General features: G+C 38.9%; 1 protein-coding gene across 2 annotated transcripts in view; it reads left to right on the top strand.

The window, feature by feature from the left end:
* Positions 1-8,594, top strand: part of PRKCI (protein kinase C iota) — a 45,379-nt gene extending 36,785 nt beyond the window's left edge. For both annotated transcript variants that reach the window (XM_081328781.1, XM_081328782.1), the window contains 3 exons: positions 905-994; positions 2,200-2,315; positions 5,656-8,594. In XM_081328781.1, coding sequence (XP_081184907.1) covers positions 905-994; positions 2,200-2,315; positions 5,656-5,743 — 294 coding nt within the window. In that variant the 3' untranslated portion in view covers positions 5,744-8,594. The remainder of the gene's footprint in view (positions 1-904; positions 995-2,199; positions 2,316-5,655) is intronic.
* The last annotated feature ends 6,924 nt before the right edge of the window (positions 8,595-15,518 follow it).

Here is a 15,518-nt window from a genome sequence, read left to right as displayed (position 1 = left end):
TACAATTCTACATAAACTAGTAATTAGTTATTGGGTTAGCACTAAAGGTGAATAATTTTAAAAAGACACAGAAGCTAAAAAAATATCAGACATCTATCATTTATATAATTAATCATTAAAGCATAACGAAAATATCTCAGCTCCAATATCTCAGGAGCTGCCACAAAGAAGAGGGAGCCAAGCTATTCTCCAAAGCACCTGAAAGCAGGACAAGAAGCAACGGATGGAAACTAGTCAAGGAGAGAAGCAACCTAGAACTAAGGAGAAACTTCCTGACAGTTAGAACAACTAACCAGTGGAACAACCTGCCTCCAGAAGTGGTGAATGCTCCAACACTGGAAGTTTTTAAGAAGAGATTGGCCAGCCATTTGTCTGAAATGGTATAGGGTTTCCTGCCTGAGCAGGGGGTTGGACTAGATGACCTCCAAGGTCCCTTTCAACATTATTATTATTATTATTATTATTATTATTATTATTATTATTATTATTATTATTATTATTATTATTATTATTATTATTTATACAAGATCTCCCCTTTGCAGAAATTGTAATTTTCCCAGACTGTTTTAAAAGGAACATTACTTAGCTAAAAATGCAAGTACAAAGATGACATGGGGTAACAGCTGTAAACTAAATGAATTTGCCTTTACATGATTGGCTTATAATTGAGACATAACTTTAATTTGCAATTAAATGATAGAGATGTACCAGCTGTGAAGCTTTAGCATAAAAAGAGTAAAAAATAAAGTTGTCATTCAGGGCATTGTCCATGTGAAAGCATGTGATGCTACAGGTTTGCTAAAAGTTAAATGGATTTGGTCATTGTAGCTATGCAGTATCCACTTCAAAAGTATTCATATAGCTTTTTTTATTCAAAAATATGCTTATTTTTTTTTATTCATAGGATCCAAAAGAACGTTTAGGATGCCATCCTCAAACAGGCTTTGCAGACATTCAGGGACATCCATTTTTCCGTAATGTTGATTGGGATATGGTAAGCATCTGTGTAAATACTGCATTTAATAACTTCAGGTACAGTGGATCTTTGTAGTATAATTAAATCAGTCAGTTTCTAATACTGATAGGACAAAGTTGTTAAATGCTTTGAGATTTCTCCATATAATTGCTCTTTGTAGAACTTTGTAAGATTCATGCAAATCTTTTATGTAAAAATCTGAGGTAAAAACAAATTCAGGGGAGAAGAATTTGGTGTGTGAGGTTGCTTAGATTTTTAAAAGAATTAAGAAATACTGTCTTTTTTAACACTGAATAAAGTAACTATGACAAAAGATTAAAAGTTTAGCTTTTCAAAATCATTTCTGAAATCTGGGCACTACATAATTCTTCTGCTATTAGAAGCATGATCCATTCTACAAGCAAGGAAGGAAAATACCATGCTTTCTTTGCTTGTGGCTTTCTGGTTTACATTTGGAAAGGCTGATAGATCTTCTGCTCTTAGAAGGCCTAATGTACAGTTGGTTGGGTAGCAGTACTTTTTAGAGTTTAAATTAGAAATAAGGAATAATTTGTCCTGTTTGCTTAAGAGTATAGAGAAGGACTAAAAGTCTTGGAAGCTGAAGGGTTTCTTGGGAATGTAAATCAATTTTTAAAATCCACAAATGAGTATTGCTGCCCAAAGAAACTGAAAAAGCTCCATATTGAAAGATAAGCATGAGTTCCTATTTTAGCTATTATATCACATGTTCATGTGTTTGAATCTTAATAATCAGATATTTTGCAATAAAATTATTTGCCAACCAAACCTGAAAATATTTTAATATACCAAGGATGTGAAAAATAAAATTATACATGATATATTTTATGTTTCTGAAATATCAGGACAAGTTCAGATTTGTAAAGTTTTTTTAAATTATTTTCATTTCTTTGAAATGTCTTGTTTTTCTGAAAATATTGGAAAATATTTTTTCCTCTGGAATTTGTACTTCCTCTAAATTAAGACCTATGGATTCTGAGTGTATTGCTTATTTGCATAATCCAAAAGCACAATCAAATTCAAAATTCAGTCCAAATCAGAGGTTTTGTCATAACTTACTACCATAAGTAAGAATCTGAGTTAAATTTGTGAAGCAGTCAAAGAAATGATAAAATTAAAGATCGGATAAAACTTCTTGGCATCTTGGAAATATTACCCATTATTTATAAAAAGATATATTTTAATGCTGAATGCTTTATTCCTAGATGGAACAAAAACAAGTTGTTCCTCCATTTAAACCAAATATTTCTGGAGAATTTGGTCTGGACAACTTTGATTCCCAGTTTACCAATGAACCTGTACAACTCACACCTGACGATGAGTAAGTAAATGATTTCAGAAAAAACTACTCTCGTAAACCTAGCAGCTGTCATGAAACCATGTTCTATGTAGTGTAAGTGATCTATGTATAACCTTCATGTTCATAAAGTTTGAATGTTGGTCAAGGCAAATACCTTCACTGGCTTACGAGCATCTTGAATGATACAAAAACATAGAAAATTCACAGCAGAAAAAGACCTAGTGGTCCATCAAGTCTGCCCTTTGAATTTATTTGGTTTGTTTGTTTATTATTTTCAATAATTATTTTTTTATTATTTATTATTTTATTTTTAATTTTTTGTCGGATGATGGGCATGTGTGTATCCCAAGCAACTTTAAACTCAGTTACTGATGATTGACCCTCTATATTCTCTGGAAGTTGGTCCCAAGCTTCCATTACTCTTTCTGTGAAGTCATACTTTCTAACATTACTTTTGAACTTACTTCCTGTCCGTTTGAGGTTATACCTTCATGTTATGATATGATTGACCACTTAGAAGCAGGTTATTTGATAGCTCCATACTACTACTACATTTACGTTTACGTTTACGTTTTATTAAATTTTTATACCGCCCTTCTCCCGAAGGACTCAGGGCGGTGAACAGGGCATATAATAAAAATACAAAAATACAAAAGTTAAAATAGAATTAAATTAATGCCCAAAATAAAACAATAAAATATACAAATATTTAAAACCCTAAATTAACTCCCCATCAGGCCAGGCCAGCTTGTTCGAATAAGTGGGTCTTTAACCCGCGCCGGAAGGAGCAGAGATCCGGTGCCATCCGGAGCTCAACCGGCAGTTGATTCCACAAAGCCGGGGCGCCCACAGAGAAGGCCCTCCCCCTGGGGGCCACCAGCCGGCATTCTCTGACCGGAGGCACCCTGAGGAGGCCCTCTCTGTGGGAACGCACAGGGCGGAGGGGAGTTGACGCCGGCAGCAGGTGATCCCCGAGGTATTCCGGACCCATGCCATGTAAGGACTTAAAAACCATCACTAAGACCTTGAACCTCACCCGGAAGGAAGCACTTCAGTGTCAGGAACACTGAAGTGCTTCCGTGATGAAAAGATTAAGCGGTGAAATCACCGTTGTCTGGAGATGCCCGGCTGGGGCTTCTTTCATGTCCCCGTTAAGTTGCCTAACAAAGTGGTACCTATCTAGCTACTCGCAGTTGCCCACTTTCAAACTGCTAGTTTGGCAGGAGCTGGAGAGAGTGACAGGAGCTCACTCCATCCCACAGCAGCAACTGGGTCTCGAACACAGGCTTGCTGATTGTCAGCCCAGTGTCCTAACCATGAAGCCAGTGAGCTCCTACGATGATAGATCCATGGTCTGATTGAACATGGACCATTCTTCATCAGAAATGACTTTCTTCATGTAATGAATAGAAAGCCTGGTGATAAATTGGAGTATAAAAGTCTAGTTACATTAATTTATGAAATTTAAGGTCAGTGAGGCCGATCTAACCTCTTCTGATAATTCAGTATGAGAAACTGACACATGTCCAAAATTATCTGGCATCACTTCGTGCACTCCTTTGGTTGAGGATCAGCAGCTACCGTGCCATTCCAAGTGAAGATGCCACAGATTGATCCTAGTGTTTCCGCATTTGCCCTATCAACTGAAGTAACTGAGTCACATGGTGCAAATCAGAAAATGCTAACCAAGAGTAAAACCACGCAGGTTCTCTTCGTGTCAGAGTTCTTCAGGTATTGCAGATTATAGCAAAAAGCTACCAAACAATTTTTAACTAGAAATTGATTAACTGGTAGCATTGAAACCTTCCTTTTCTGCCACAAAGTAAATTTGACTGGTTTTGGATATCTGAAACAAGAAATACACAGAAAACTAATATAGGAAGGAAACAGGACTTTTGCGCTAGAGTTAATAAATAGTTAATAAAGCTGGCATTTCTTGAGCATTGTTATATTTCAAGGGTTATACATTTTTAATTAAGCATTTGAAGAGAAGGAAAAATTAAAGAAAAACATACTTTGCTATATTTTACATTACTACTACTACTACTACTACTACTATTATTATTATTATATTATTATTATTATTATTATTATTATTATTATTATTATTATTATTATTATTATTATTATTATTATTATTATTATTATTATTCCATATTGAATCTTGGCACTTTACAGCACAATAAAAGCAAGAATATAGAAACATAAAAAAAACATTACAGTTAACAAGGATTGAATAAAACTAGGAACCAGTACATGCGTGGTACAAAAGATGGGATCTTCTTTTTAGTCCATTAGGCACATCCAGGTCTCATTGGGGGAACCAAGCCAATAGGCAGAATTAAGTTTTGAAGCCCTTTCTGTCGGGCAGGAAAAAAACAGGTCCACAAACAAAAGTTTCAAATTACTGATTTATTGTTAAAGCCTATGTACAAGAATCTTCTCAGACTAACAGTTAACACCTGGCTAGAACTAGATAAGGGTCATCGATAAAAGTTCACTTGTGGCTACATCAAGATTCTAAACTGTTGCCTCTTTAACGCTCCTCTTTAACTCTCCCCCCCCCCCCCCGGGTTCTGCCAGTCCTCCTACACTGAGAGAACATTGAGATCCACGCCAACAGGATGGAGGTGGATCTTAGTTAAAAACAAAACAGTCTGTAGTCTGTATTCCTGCAGGTACATGTTTAGGAGGAGTGATGCAGAACGATGGTGAAATGTTCAGCCCAACGTGTCCATTCAAGGATTTTATTATCTGAATCTTTCCCTGTCAACAATGAGCAAGCTTGATCCTTCTAGAGTTCATTATTTATGATTCGTGGAGAGAAGAGTACCCGAGGACTATGTATTTCTGACATTTAAGATCCTCATCTTAATGACCATAATTGAGCCCAGAATTACAGTTGTAAGTTATGCTGGTTATTAAGTGGGTCACCGGGTGACCACGATCGATTTTACTACCATTTTTATGGCAGTTGTTAAGCGAATGCAGCAGTTGTAAAGCGAACCCCACAGCGGATGGTCATGGTTGTTAAGCGAATCCATTGTCTGCAATGGGTGGTTTTTGCTGGAAACCGGAAGCAGATGCCAATTTCTGCCCAACCCAAAAAAGTCATAAATCTAATCACGTGGTCCAGGAAAGGGCAAAGGGCTGTAAACATGGCCTGGCTGCAGAGGTTAAAAATGCAGTCATGTTACTATAGGGGTGTGGCCTTTGGAACTTGAAATCTCAATCATAAGCAGTCCTGGGAAGGTCCATTATAACTTCCAACTGTCACTAAGCAACTAATCTTAAAATGAGGACTACCTGTCTTATTTTTGGAGTAGAAACTTAATTTTGGTATCCTTATTCGTATTTTCAGTGATATTGTAAAGAAGATTGATCAGTCCGAGTTTGAAGGATTTGAATATATCAATCCCCTTCTGATGTCAGCAGAGGAATGTGTCTGATCTCCTACGTGTAACCTGTGCCATCTTTTTTATATATATATTTCCTGCATGGGTGAAAAATGTTTCTGTTGGGAAGCAATGGATCCAATGCATTTGTCATCTGGTATGAACTTTATCGTAACATATCATTAACTTGCTGTAAGCGGAATACTTCTTCATTGATATAAAAGGAAACAAAAGAATAGTAACAATTATGCCAAAATTGGAGTCTAAGACAAGGTAATTGTTCTGGCCAGAAGTTGTCTAATATGAAATAAAAGATTTTGTCAGATGTTTCTGCTTCACATGTAATGTTAGTTTGTGTTTTATAGATTTGCTGTTGCATTAAGTGATGTTTAGCAAATTGTATATAGAGTGTGGTTTTCTGACAACTAGGTTTAGAGGTATTCCATAAAACTGCATCTTTTTTTTTCCTCCCTCCATCTTTACTTACCACATTGTCCAAATTAAACTACCAAATTAATTTTGAAAACTAATTAAAAATAAATCGCAAAGTAAGAAGTATCCGGGTACTGAATGTACTAAATGTTATGTCCAAACAAGTTAGGGGCTTACAGATAGTATTAAAACCTGTTTTCATTCTGTAAACATTCTGAATATACTGTGAATTGACTTTGTTATTGAAACCCATTGAATTTGGTGGGATGTGCTTCTGATTAAACCTCCCTAGAATTACTCTCTTGTTGCATTTGGGACTTTGAAACATCTTGTGTATACTTATTATCTGTATCCCTTAAGAATTATGAATGAAGCCTTCATTCTGCAGACTAAATAAAAGTGGAATAGCATTTCCTGTAACAGTGGTTGAACCGTGGATAATAGATGCAATGACATTAATGGTCCTGTTGTAAAAGAGAATTTTCTTATTAAGCACATGTACTTCATTGCTTTTAATTTTTAGCGAAATCTTTTGATAACTTATGCTATATAAATGAGTGCCTTCCTCAGCTTTTTGATAGTACAAAGCTAATTTAAGCAAAAAATATTCAGTTGTTGGGTCTTTTTGAGGAGAAATAGGTAGATAATGTTCCAAAAGTAGGTCTCAGTGGCTATTTTATAATCTTAATGGGGACCACTAATTACTTAAAACAATGTTTTTAAAAAGCTAGTATACTCCAGCTAATTTCAGGGTTAATGAAATCCAAAGCAAAATATATAAAACAATATTGAAGAATGCTTGCAGGAATTGGGTATGGCCAGTCTAGAGAAAAGAAGGACTAGGAAAAACATGATAGCATTATTCCAGTATTTGAGGGGCTGCCACAAAGAAGAGAGGGTCAATTTATTTTTCAAAGCACCAGAAGGCAAGAGAAAAGAAATAATGGGTGGAAACTAATCAAGGAGAGAAGCAACCTGGAATTAAGGAGAAACTTCCTAACTGGGAAGACAATTAATCAATGGAATAACTTGCCTTCAGAAGTTGTAGGTGCTTCATCACTGGAGGTTTTTAAGAAAAGACTGGACAGCCATCTGTCTGAAATGGTATAGGGTCTCCTGCTTGAGCATGGGGTTGGACTAGAAGACCTCCAAGGCTCCTTCCAACTCTATTCTGACTGATATATCATGTTTAGCATTCTATAATACAAATCAGAAGAAGCAATGGGAGAGAAAGGGGGCACCCAGTTAGTCACATCAGCCAAATCAGTCTGGCAGTCAATGGGGTGACAGATGTCCCAGTCAAATCCTCACAAGTCCAAATTACTCTTTTTGCTGCACTGAGGGAAATTTGTTTATTTGAATAGTATGAATTATTTTGTATTATTCAAATAAAAACACTAACTCATTCTTGTACTTTCATTATAATGCTAACAAGCTGTATCATACTCAGGGTACATCTAAACACCTTTTTGGTCCTTAGATCTGGTAAGTTATCTTCAGCAATCTTTTGAGGGCGGCAGCAATTATTTCCTTCCAAATGTTTTGACTCCTTCCCTCTTCCTTTTCAGATTTCTTCATTACAGCAAATAAAATTAGGCTACTTACAGTGGCCTTGGTACAAATTGGTTTTCTAACAGAAGTACTTTGTCTGACTTGCACAATTCTAGAATAAAATTTTTAACATTCAAGAATTCCAAGCACAAAATTGATGCACTTACAGACAAGAGTTGCTTCCATTCCCATCCTGTAAATGTGTCTTGTCTGTCTGTGCACATGTGTAGTGTATGTTTCATTTTGTGATGTCAACTTTGAATATTAAAATGTATTTTTGAGGGTTTTTGTTTTCATATTTGTTTCAGGTAAATGCCATGATATTAAAGTGTTAATTTTTAAACCTTTTTATTAAAATGTAGAAGCTATTTTAAAATAATTGAACTAGGAGTTCAAATATGGACAGCTAGTACACATGATGGGATGTAACTGTTTTGTATAAAAACTGTGTTGGTGGATGTTTTCCCTGAACTAGTTCTGTTCTGTTGTGAGTTTCCTTCTTTTGTTGCCTTTGATATTTGTGTAACCATCTCCTGAAATTTCTACATACTTTTTTAAACTGTCATTTTTAAGTTTCAAAATAAAAAGCAGGGCTTTTGTTTATATACTATGTTGCAATTCGTCCTTCTCTTTTTCACAAATGCCCTTTGAATGACTGACTATGTTTGCTACTTTTCATGTAAGAGTAGTATAAACATTGTCTTTTGCTTATGGGTAATTCTGCTTTCTCTGTCAAGAGGCAGACATTAGTGATGTGTATTGCCCTGGAATGCAGACAGGATAATCACCCACTTCAGAGTAATCCCATCCATGTCTGTCTATGTCTTATGCAGTAACCAAAAACCCAGCATAGGAGGAGTAAAGAGGCATCTGATGGTGTCCACTGGTATTTATATTTTTGGTTTTTTCTGATTCATCAATAGCGCAGCAACCTCCTTCAGAGACCTACTCAAACTGCAAAAAAGAGCCCTCATTTGTTGACAACGGTCCATTGCATCGTAGGATATGATGCAGTGAGAATCTCTGGGCCAACCTAATAGTTAATGCCACACCTAACTAAGATAAGCAGAGAACTCATGCTTACTCACAGCTACACTCCTTCATTTGGCAGAGGAGTAAACAATGATAGGTTGGGTAGTTGTCACACCAGTGCAGGATATAAATTCCATTGCTATATTCTCTGGTTGGTTGAAGCTGCAAGTCCCATATTCCCTTCATTAATTAACAATAGCCTTATGTGAAGGTTAACTTTGTTCCAAAGTACTGTTTTTGCACTTGGAGTTTTATGTTTTGGGGACATGGGGAGGACTTAGAAAGTGCCAATAGCAAATCTGCTCCTTGTTCCCCTAGAGGTACTATGAAGCTTGCCAACACCACACAGATCTTTCATACTGACAACTAATGTGTTAAAAGTATACTTCATTAAGAGAAAGTGCATGCTACATCACTCGTGGTGTGTGAGAAATTTATTTTGTACAGAAGTGAGAACTATGCACCAAGGAAAAGAGAAGAATACAGAACCGTGAAGTATGTAATAAAATACCTATGCATTAGCCGCTAAAAACTGAATACGACATATTTAAAGAGATTGCAGGATGGGGAACATGGGGCGTGCACAACTGACCTCCAAAAAGGAAATTATAGTAACAATGAAGAAATGTTATGGTAAAATGAATGGCTTGAAAACTGCGAAAACAGAATTTAGGCTTGGTTGTAAGTCTAAGGAAAACAGTCAAGCATTCATAACTATTCATCATCTCCACTAAAGCTTTTCAGGTATTACTGGGAGGAGAGAGCGTTTACAAAATCCAGCAAGTAAGATCCTACGTTATTTCATGGCACTGGTAATGCTTCTGTGATAAACCATTGCCTGTGACTAAAGACATAACTGTCTTATCATTTAACTCATCTTTCAAAGTTTGTTTGTGAGAGGGCTCTCCTTTGAGGCCGTTCCTTCTGACCACAATACATGCCTACTCTACGTCTGGTAAGGTATTAATAGTAACGAGATGAAAATTGCTTTGTATGGTTGCTATAATGATCCTTATTTGTAAACACATGATGCTATTTCTTGGCAACCATACTGTTAATAATAGGTAAAATTTAGAATAACTTCCCTTTCTTAATAATAAACTGGTTTTCGTTAAAATTTGGCCAGGAAACAGAGAAGGAAGATCTGATAACAGATAGATACCAAGAATTTCACTTGGCAAGAAAACTGATTTCTACATTCATAGTTCTTTTTGTTCATAGGTTTTTGAAGCACAATGTTCAGAAATTCCTTTAAAGACATTCAGTAAAAATGTTCATCTGTGGGATTATAGTAGTTACCCGTGTTTCCCCCAAAATAAGACCCGGTCTTATAATTATTATTATTTTTGCCTCCAAAAGAGACATTAGGTCTTATTTTCGGGGGATGTCTTATTTTTTTCCAGGAGCTGCCCCATGCCCTTGGCACCCGCTTACCATGCTGCAGGGCTCCTGCTGCCACCGCCACAAGGCTGGTTGCGCTGCAGCTGCCACCGCTGCAAAATATGTCCTGCTGCCATTGCTGCCATGGTGAGGTATGTCTCGTGATGTACCTCATGGCAGTGGTGGCAGCAGCGGGATGCACCTTGCAGTGGCGGCAACAGTGCAACACACCTCATGGCAGCAGGATACGCCTTGCGGCAGCACAATGCACCCCAGGGTAACAGCAACAGCAGCACAACACGCCTTGGAACAGTGGTGCGATGTACCTCACAGCAGCAATGGTGGCTGCAATGGCGGGATGCATATCTCAGCGACGGCAACAGTGTTGTAATGTGCCTTTTGGTGGCTGCAGAACCCCTGCAGCATGATAAATGGGTGTGGGGGGTGTGGGGCAGCTCCCCCTCCCCCTGCCTCACCTCATGTCTTAGCAAATAAGTAGGGGGCGGTGCTCATCTCCATTTCAAAGCCAAAGAGCCAGCGCTTGTTCAAGAACGTCTCCGTGGTCATGTGGCCGGCATGACTAGACGCCAAAGGCGCATGGAACGCTGTTACCTTCCCACCGTAGTGGTCCCTATTTTTCTACTTGCATTTTTACGTGCTTTCAAACTGCTAGGTTGGCAGAAGCTGGGACGAGTAACAGGCGCTCACTCTGTTACGCGGCACTCGGGATTCGACCCGCCAAACTGCTGACCTTCTGATCGACAGGCTCAGCGTCCTAACCCACTGAGCCACCGCATCCCTTATTTGAATATTGAATGAATAAATTAAAAAAAAAATATTGAGCAGTTACAAACTATTTAAAATCAAACCACTTTTCATGGATTATGGAATTTTTAATAGACATTTTTCTTTCTGCCCTTATGTTTTAATCATGTACTCGGTTAATGTAGGAAATCACATATTTTTTTTTGTATGACAGATGTTTACAATGGGCACGAAAAATTAATTCATAAAACAGTGTGATAAAATTCTGTATCCATTTTAGCAGTTTGAAAAAACAGGCTTGGTGTGTGTGTTAACCAGTTTGACAGGAAGGTTATTTTTAATCTTTTTGTACAACCCTAGTCAACACCTTTCTTTTCAACGTGAAGCAATTTGGGAGAGCAATTTTCACTTGTGTATTAAAAATGCAGATCAGTTGTCTCACTTTTTCCTTCATGTGTGGGTGAGAGAGACATCACCTATCAAAAACCACATTAAAAAATGTGAAAGGTGAGCTATAAAGAGACCTTAAAATTGCCCTATGGAATTTTCACACTGTGCCACACAGAAAGCTCCTTAAAAGAACTTGTTACATTTATTTTATCTTGTATGAGAACTCAGAGCTTTACAACTTTGCTAGCAATCTTCTGGACCTAATGAAAGTTGTGGATTTGGTGTTCTGATTATATAAATTACATTGCTTCCACCATCCTTTTTCCTTTGCTCATTCCCAGTCTAAATGTCTTAAATTTAAGCTCACCACCCAAGGCTATTGAGAGAAGAAGCTTGGGTGGGGGGAGTGTGTTTGGTTTTTTTAAAAAAAATTAGAACCTGATAAAGTTGGTCCTCGAAAGCCCAAAATTTCCATTGCTAAGTGAAACAGCTAAGTGAGTTTTGCCCCATTTTATGACCTTTCTTGATGCATTTGTTAAGTGAATCACTGCAGTTGTCAAGTTAGTAACACGGTTGTTAAGTGAATCTGGCTTCCCCATTGATTTTGCTTGCCAGACGGTCGTGAAAGGCGATCACATGATCCTGGGACACTGTATCCATCATAAATATGAGCCAGTTCCCAAGCATCTGAATCTTGATCATGTGACCATGGGGGATAGAAGACTTAAAGATTTTAAATATTACATGGGAAGATGCTGAAATTCTCACTCAAAACCGAAAATGTTGGAGAACCCTTGATGCCCGATATGCTACATAGCGTAGGAGGATCTAATGTTAATGCTAATGACTATGGAGATGCTGCAATGGTCATAAGTGTGAAAAACAATCGTAACTCACTTTTTTCAGTACCGTTGTAAGCACAAACAGTCACTAAATGAACAGTTGTATTCAAGGACTACCTGTAGAAACACATTTGGTACTGGATGAAGTTTTAAGAGATTATTATTAAGCTACTTCTTGCAAGATATTCTGCAAGAAATCCTCTGTATTTCTCGTTGCCATCCCATTCCTATTGGAGTTCATTTTCTATTGTTTCTTATGCACTTCTCTGTTCTCTTACCAAGTGATCTGAATTTCATCTTTTGGCTGAATCCAGCTGACAATTGCACATCTAACTAACTCAACGTCAAGATTCATATTAGTCATAATACGAATCTATTAGCCATAATATTCCACCATGTTGTCTGTCTGCTTTGAGTAAGTGTGGTGTGAGATGTGAACCTAGCCATTGTGATTTGAAAGCAATGCTTTATGGCTGAGCATAGTCCAGGGGTGTTACTCGCAATGTTATGTGACGTATCGCGATGTATCGTGACTTTTTTTTCCATTCCCGGCAATGGGGTGGGTGCGGTTTTGCCATGATGCATCCGGCCAGCGGGCCGGCACTTTGACACTCCAGAGATAGTCTGTGTGGGAAATTCAACTTTGCAAGCAATGGCTGTTTGCACTGAAGAACTTACTATCACCGGGGCCAATTGAAACTGGTAGTTAGCAGAGCATTACATCTCCTTTTTTTGAATGACTTAGTTTGCATATTACTATTTAACATGCCCCTTATTAGTAGAACTGGAATTTTTAGAGCTTTCATCACCTTCTTCCTCTTTCCATTCAGCTTGCTTTTTGGCCTGACTATTCTGCCTTGTGAAGCTTCTTTGCTTGCTCTCTTTTGGTAAATAATGAGGCCATACTTCAGAAATCCTACAGGATTTTCTTATTTTTTATCTATTTATAAATATATAATATACTATAGTAATTATAAATTAAATTACTGTTATATAATTACATTACTAATGTGTGTGTGTATGTGTATGTGTGTGTGTATATATATGTATATGTGTGTGTAGTATTAAACATACATTATAAATAAAAGTGTAAATATTACATAAATATATACTATATATTTTCTTATAAAAGTTTTATACCGAGTGTCAATGTTTCTCCGTGCTGTCTGCTATCCGAAAGCTCATTATGCTTTACTCAGCAAATCACTTTGTACAGATTGTGACTTGATCATAATTGTTTCTATTTTAGAATGATCTTAATGGGTCTTTAACACTTGCTTGTTTGCACCAAGAGTTAACACAGCAATTTCTTTTTCAATGAGCCTTGTAAACTCAGACAATATTGAATTCATTGCAATTGTATTTCTTCAAATTCAAATGTGTTGCCTCTCTCTTTCCTTTGTTTTCACCCTTATCAGAATTTAGAGGACTAGATTCTTAATTCAAACATTTGTTATTTGTGCTTAGGATACACACTGCATCTTGTTTTAATCATTCTGCCTTAGTAATTGAGACTTTGAGTTTTAGGCATGAAGCTAGCTGGGTAAACTTGGGCCAGTCACACTATCAGTTTAAAAAAAAAGTCAGGGCAAACCACTTCTAAAAATAGTTTCCCAAGAAAACTGACTAGTCCAGATAGTCACTAAGAGTCAGAACTGACTTGAAGGCAAACAAACTTATTGTGCATTACTTGAAATTCCTGGGTTACGTGCACCCATACATTTAATTGTGATTGGAGGTTACACAGATTTTGAGAAATATACAGGAAGTATCCGTAAAAGAGAGAAAACTGGTTAACAATGACCCTTCCCCATATTAAAAAGTTTTGCCAGATAAACTTTATAACAGTTTTGACGGAAAGCGATATTATGTGAAAAAGAAAACTTGTTACTAGTAAGTTCCAATTTTATAGTCAGAATATATATGAAGAGGTTAAACATGGTTTGTCAATCTCAGCTACTTTAAGATGTGTGGACTTCACTTTCCAGAATCCCTGGCTAGTTGCTGGGGTTCAGAAACTCTTGAGTGATTGCAAACTACACCAAAGAAAATAATGTGGCTTTTGACCAGACAACCTAAAAACAAGCACATCAAGACAGTTTATCATGAGATAATGTAAATTCCTCATCCAGTGACATCTAAGTCACAACACAATCCAGAGGGAAGTTTGATACCTTTAGGTAATGGAAGTGGGAGGGGAAAGGCGTTCATTTGGATTTTCTGCTTTAAGCAATTGCACGAACGTTTCATTTTCTAAATGGCAGTAGAGAGCCTGGTTTAGCTTTGCCCAATCAGGTGAACTCCAGATGTGCCAGAACTGCAACTTCCAGAATTCCTAGCCAGTAATTAGCATTTAGACTCCCATTGCTGGAATCACCAAACCCAATAAGCCAAGATGCCGAGATTTGTAGGTTCGTAAATCCTGGGATCTAAAGTCCCGGAAAATCCGGAGGGGGCTAGTTTCTCTGATCCACAAATACCACGTAAGATCAGTCTGCCCCCCCCCCCACTCCTCCGCAAAAGGCAGCCTTTTAATCGTGAACACAAAACTCATTTTGCACACCCACACCCTGCACGGAGCACCGTGCAAAAACTGCGGCACTCTCGCCCCGGGGTTTGCTCATCTGAAACGACCCCTGCGAAGGCAGAGGGGCTGCGCATTCGTAAACACGCTATGTGGCTCGGGAAGGAAGAGATTCTGGGGAGGACGAGATGGGAGCCAAGGGAGTTGAGGCAGCGGAAAGATGGGTTTTCCAGCCACCATAGATCTGGAAGACTTATGGCTGGCATACCTTGCAGTAATACGGAAGTGGCTGCCATATAATACTTTTTTTCCCCCATCTCCCTGGCAGCCTGGGATTTCCTGGTGGTCTCCTCTCCCGCGCACTGGCGCGAGCAGACCCGGCTCAGGTTTTCGAGGTCAACCAAGGTCGGCTCGGGATCCTACCAGGTTGGGGCGGGAGAGTCGCCGGGAAATCACGTGGCCCCAGGCACTGCACCTTAACGGGGTTGGGGGAATCTAATGACACCTCCACCCACCCACCCACCCACCCCAGGTCGCGGTCTGGCCCACGCGTGGAAGGAGCCGAGCGGCGTTGAAAACGGCGCAGCAGACGGGGGTTCCCTCGCTCGCCCCCAAGGCCGGGAGGAGGAGGAGGAGGAGGGGGGGGGAAGCAGGATGACGTCTCTTCGCAGACACACACACGCGCCGCAGCGCAGCGCCGGCGCCGCCTGGGCCAGACAGGGGCGGGGCTTGGCGAGACGCGCGAGCCGGGCGGATTCCTGCCCGTGCGCCTCAGCCGCCGCCGCCGCCGCCGCCGTCACCGTCACGGTGGCTTTCCCACCCTCTTCCTCCTCCTCCTCTGTCTCCGCAGTGAGGTCACGGGTGGGCGGTACGTCGGCGGCGGCAGCCGCTTCCCTTCCACTCTTTGGGAAGA

The sequence above is a fragment of the Vipera berus genome, assembly GCF_964194415.1.
Source record: "Vipera berus genome assembly, chromosome: 5".
NCBI lineage: Eukaryota > Metazoa > Chordata > Lepidosauria > Squamata > Viperidae > Vipera > Vipera berus.
The sequence above is the reverse complement of the archived record's forward strand: the minus strand, read 5'-3'. Positions and strand labels throughout refer to the sequence as shown.